Source organism: Athene cunicularia (assembly GCF_003259725.1).
Source record: "Athene cunicularia isolate RWA chromosome 5 unlocalized genomic scaffold, athCun1 chr5_part3, whole genome shotgun sequence".
In the NCBI taxonomy this organism is placed as follows: Eukaryota; Metazoa; Chordata; class Aves; order Strigiformes; family Strigidae; genus Athene; species Athene cunicularia.
The window spans coordinates 8,607,350-8,610,352 of NW_020799103.1; the positions used below are offsets into that span (position 1 = coordinate 8,607,350).

The window sequence follows — 3,003 nt, forward strand, 5'->3', positions numbered from 1 at the left end:
ATGTGTATAAGAGACAGGGTCTCGTCTCCCCGGGACTGGTCTCTCCCCCACGAACAGTCGCTCTGAAAACAAAAACTCCGCCAGCCTTCTCGCGCGGCCTGCGCCTCGCCCCCCGGGCCTGGCGGTGGGTGCGGTGTAGGCCTCAGCACCATGGATCCCTTTCTGACTCTGCTGCACTCTTTCTCTTCGAGCTTGTCGGACGCTGAGCTTTCTTCCCTGAAGTTTCTCTGCCGAGGGAAAATTGGGAAAAGGAAGCTTGAGTGTGTCCGAAGTGGCGTGGAGCTCTTCAATATCTTCCTCGAGCAGCAGCTGATTGCAAGCGGCAAGGTGGCGTTTCTTGAGGAGTTGTTTGTGAGCATTAAAAGAGAAGATTTGGTCTCGCAGCTAAAGCAGTTCGTAGAGGAAGGAGAAGTTAATGCTCCTGATGATCAACCAGATGCGTATGAAAAGTGTAGGTGGCTTTTTTTTTTTTTAATTTCACATTCTCCCCCCTCCCCAAGCAAACCCAGTAAGTCTGTACGCAGCCTCTCGCTGTGGGTATGCTTTGCTTCGAGCAAACGCAGAGTAAGGCTGCCCTCAGTTGCCAGCTGTAGCTGAGCCCACAGCTAAGGGTGCTTCTGCTACTAACTGCTGCATGGGATTGTGTTGTATCCTGGAAATGTACCGTGAGGACAGCATATACTGCAAACAGCTTTACGGAGTGGAAGTTTCTTACCTTTTTTTATTGATTGGTCACTTGGAAATCGTATTATGTAACTGGTATTCTGAGTATATCCAGTGGCTTTCCAGAACGTGGTGTGACTTTCAGTACGTGCGATGCAGCAAGAGTAGTAGCATTTTGCTAAATAAAACTGAAACAACCGATTTTTAAAAATTGTCTCATTTCTTAGTAAATCCATCACTAACTGGATACATTTATGCCATTTCAGGTCTTCAGAAGGCAGCCATTGAAGTCATATGTGAAAATGTGGGGAGAGACTGGAGAATGCTGATACGCAAACTTGGCCTTTCTGAAGTGAAAATAGACAGAGTAGTGGCAGCAAATCCATTGAACTTGCATGAACAGTTGGTTCAGTCACTTCGAGAGTGGCAGAGATGGAAGGGTAAAGATGCAAAAGTGGCTGACTTAATTAAAGGTCTTCGGGAATGTAATATGAATTTGGTGGCAGACAAAGTTGAACAGAAGCTCTTAACGCTGAACACTGGAACGAGGTGAAGTCAATATAAAAACACTTCCATGTCCCACAGATATGGATGAAAAAAGTAAAAGTGTCTTCTACTCTTCTGAACTAAAATCAGTATCATTGTTTCTGTTACTTACTCTGCCATTAATTTATGTGCCTTAATAGGTTGATTTGCGGTCAGATGAAGTGTAACTTAAAAACAAATTCCTTTCAGGTAATGCTTTGTAGTTTGATGCTTCCTTTAAGAGATTTTTAACTTTTAGAAGACCTAAACTCTATTTTGTAGAAATTCTCGCACATTTGTTCTACCACCCTCCTGAAAACATTTGCTTTACTGCAGGCACTTTTCAGACATCCATGGGATGCTTCTGAGGCAGCTGTAATTTTAAATTTCACAGGTTTGGGGGTTTTGTGGCCTATTACAACTGTAGTGTAAAAGGGAGAAGGAGTAGGCCTATTTGCTGTGTACTGGGTTTTCTTTTTGAGTAGCATAAAATAATATATTCTGTAATTTGTCAAATACATATGCTCTTTGTAAAAGTTTACTAAGATGATGGTAACCTCAGGCCTGAAGACTAGTGCAAGAGGGCTAGTAACTCCTATGGTGTTTTTTTCTTGTGCCTGGGTTGAACTAGTTGAAATGAAATGTCTGTGTCAGGTGCTCTCATCATCCAGAAGATGTTCTCCTGAGAACACATCAGGAGATTGTCAGAGAAATTGTATGCGTCTCACAGATGTTTACAGCAGCCTCTTTTTACTGCCATGAATGTTTTAAGATTCTTTTCCAGGAATCCTTCCATAACCTGTACCAGAGTCTGATCATGTCTGCTGGAAGTTGCAGCTCACCTCATAAGTAAGCTGCAGTTATCTGTGCTCTTGGTAACAAAAGTGTGTACTGTAACAAAAGCCTAGAAGAAAAATTGGTTTCTTTTTAGTGGAGGGGTGTGAAGGCCTACTGAGAGCAAATATATAGTATATTTTTCCCTAGTGATACTGTGAAGATCAGCTTTCTCCACAATTTGTGATCTTCAGAGGTTGCTCCAGATCCAGTAGCTGTTCCAGGTCCTCTGCAACTTTTTAGTTCATTCCTGTTCTTTGATGTTTATGTTTTTTTTTAAAGTGGTTGTAACCAACTCGCAGAGGAAAGAGGATTCATGAACGAGACCAGATTCAGTTTTCCGCTTTAATTTGGAAACAGACCTCAAAAAATGGCCTTCATGCCTAACCTAAGGCTGGAAAAACTGCACAAGCTTCAAGACATGCAGGGCTGTAGAGGCTTTTGGGGACTATCCCCTATGCAAGGGGGGCAAAAGAATCCTCTGAAATCATTATTGCTTGAATGAGTAGGATTGTTTGTTACTGCAAACATCCTTCTAACTACATATATAGATACTTGAAGAGGAGAGGCCTCTTTTTTTTGTTGCTACTGTACCTGTGTGACTTTTAGCTCTTTTCAGGTTCTTTTTACATGGTGCCAATACTGTGAAGGCCAGGTGTCAGCATATAATATACCACTACTCTCTATAAATGTGACATTCACAATTTTCAAGGTTTTGTTGCAGTTGGTGCCTGTAGTTTGGACAATGACACTCGAATATTTGATGGTAGTTAATGGAAACTGTTGTAACGTGGACTTACCTTTTCATTGAGGTTTTTCCCTAAATGTTTCTCACAAGTATTTTTCTAGTCTAGTATGTTAAATAGCAGTGATTGTATCCAAGCAAAGGTGCAGTGGGTAACGCAGAAGTTCCCACTAGTTGCCTTTTGGGCAGGTACAGTTCTTCAAGTACTTACTCCAGTACTTGTCAGTATCAGTTGT

The 3,003-nt window shown here is 42.0% G+C and overlaps 1 protein-coding gene across 1 annotated transcript; it reads left to right on the top strand.

The window, feature by feature from the left end:
* Nucleotides 1–22: 22 nt before the first annotated feature.
* FADD (Fas associated via death domain) lies at nucleotides 23–2,298 on the top strand. Its single transcript, XM_026850910.1, has 2 exons — nucleotides 23–451; nucleotides 930–2,298. The coding sequence occupies exons 1-2, from the start codon at nucleotides 151–153 to the stop codon at nucleotides 1,214–1,216; spliced, it is 588 nt and encodes a 195-aa protein (XP_026706711.1). The 5' UTR covers nucleotides 23–150; the 3' UTR covers nucleotides 1,217–2,298.
* The last annotated feature ends 705 nt before the right edge of the window (nucleotides 2,299–3,003 follow it).

Bases quoted from the DNA above. Each gene is read 5' to 3' on its own strand.
- FADD (XM_026850910.1), top strand. From the start codon at position 151: ATGGATCCCTTTCTGACTCTGCTGCACTCTTTCTCTTCGAGCTTGTCG. The intron at 452-929 runs GTAGGTGGCTTT...ATGCCATTTCAG, and splicing joins ACCAGATGCGTATGAAAAGT to GTCTTCAGAAGGCAGCCATT.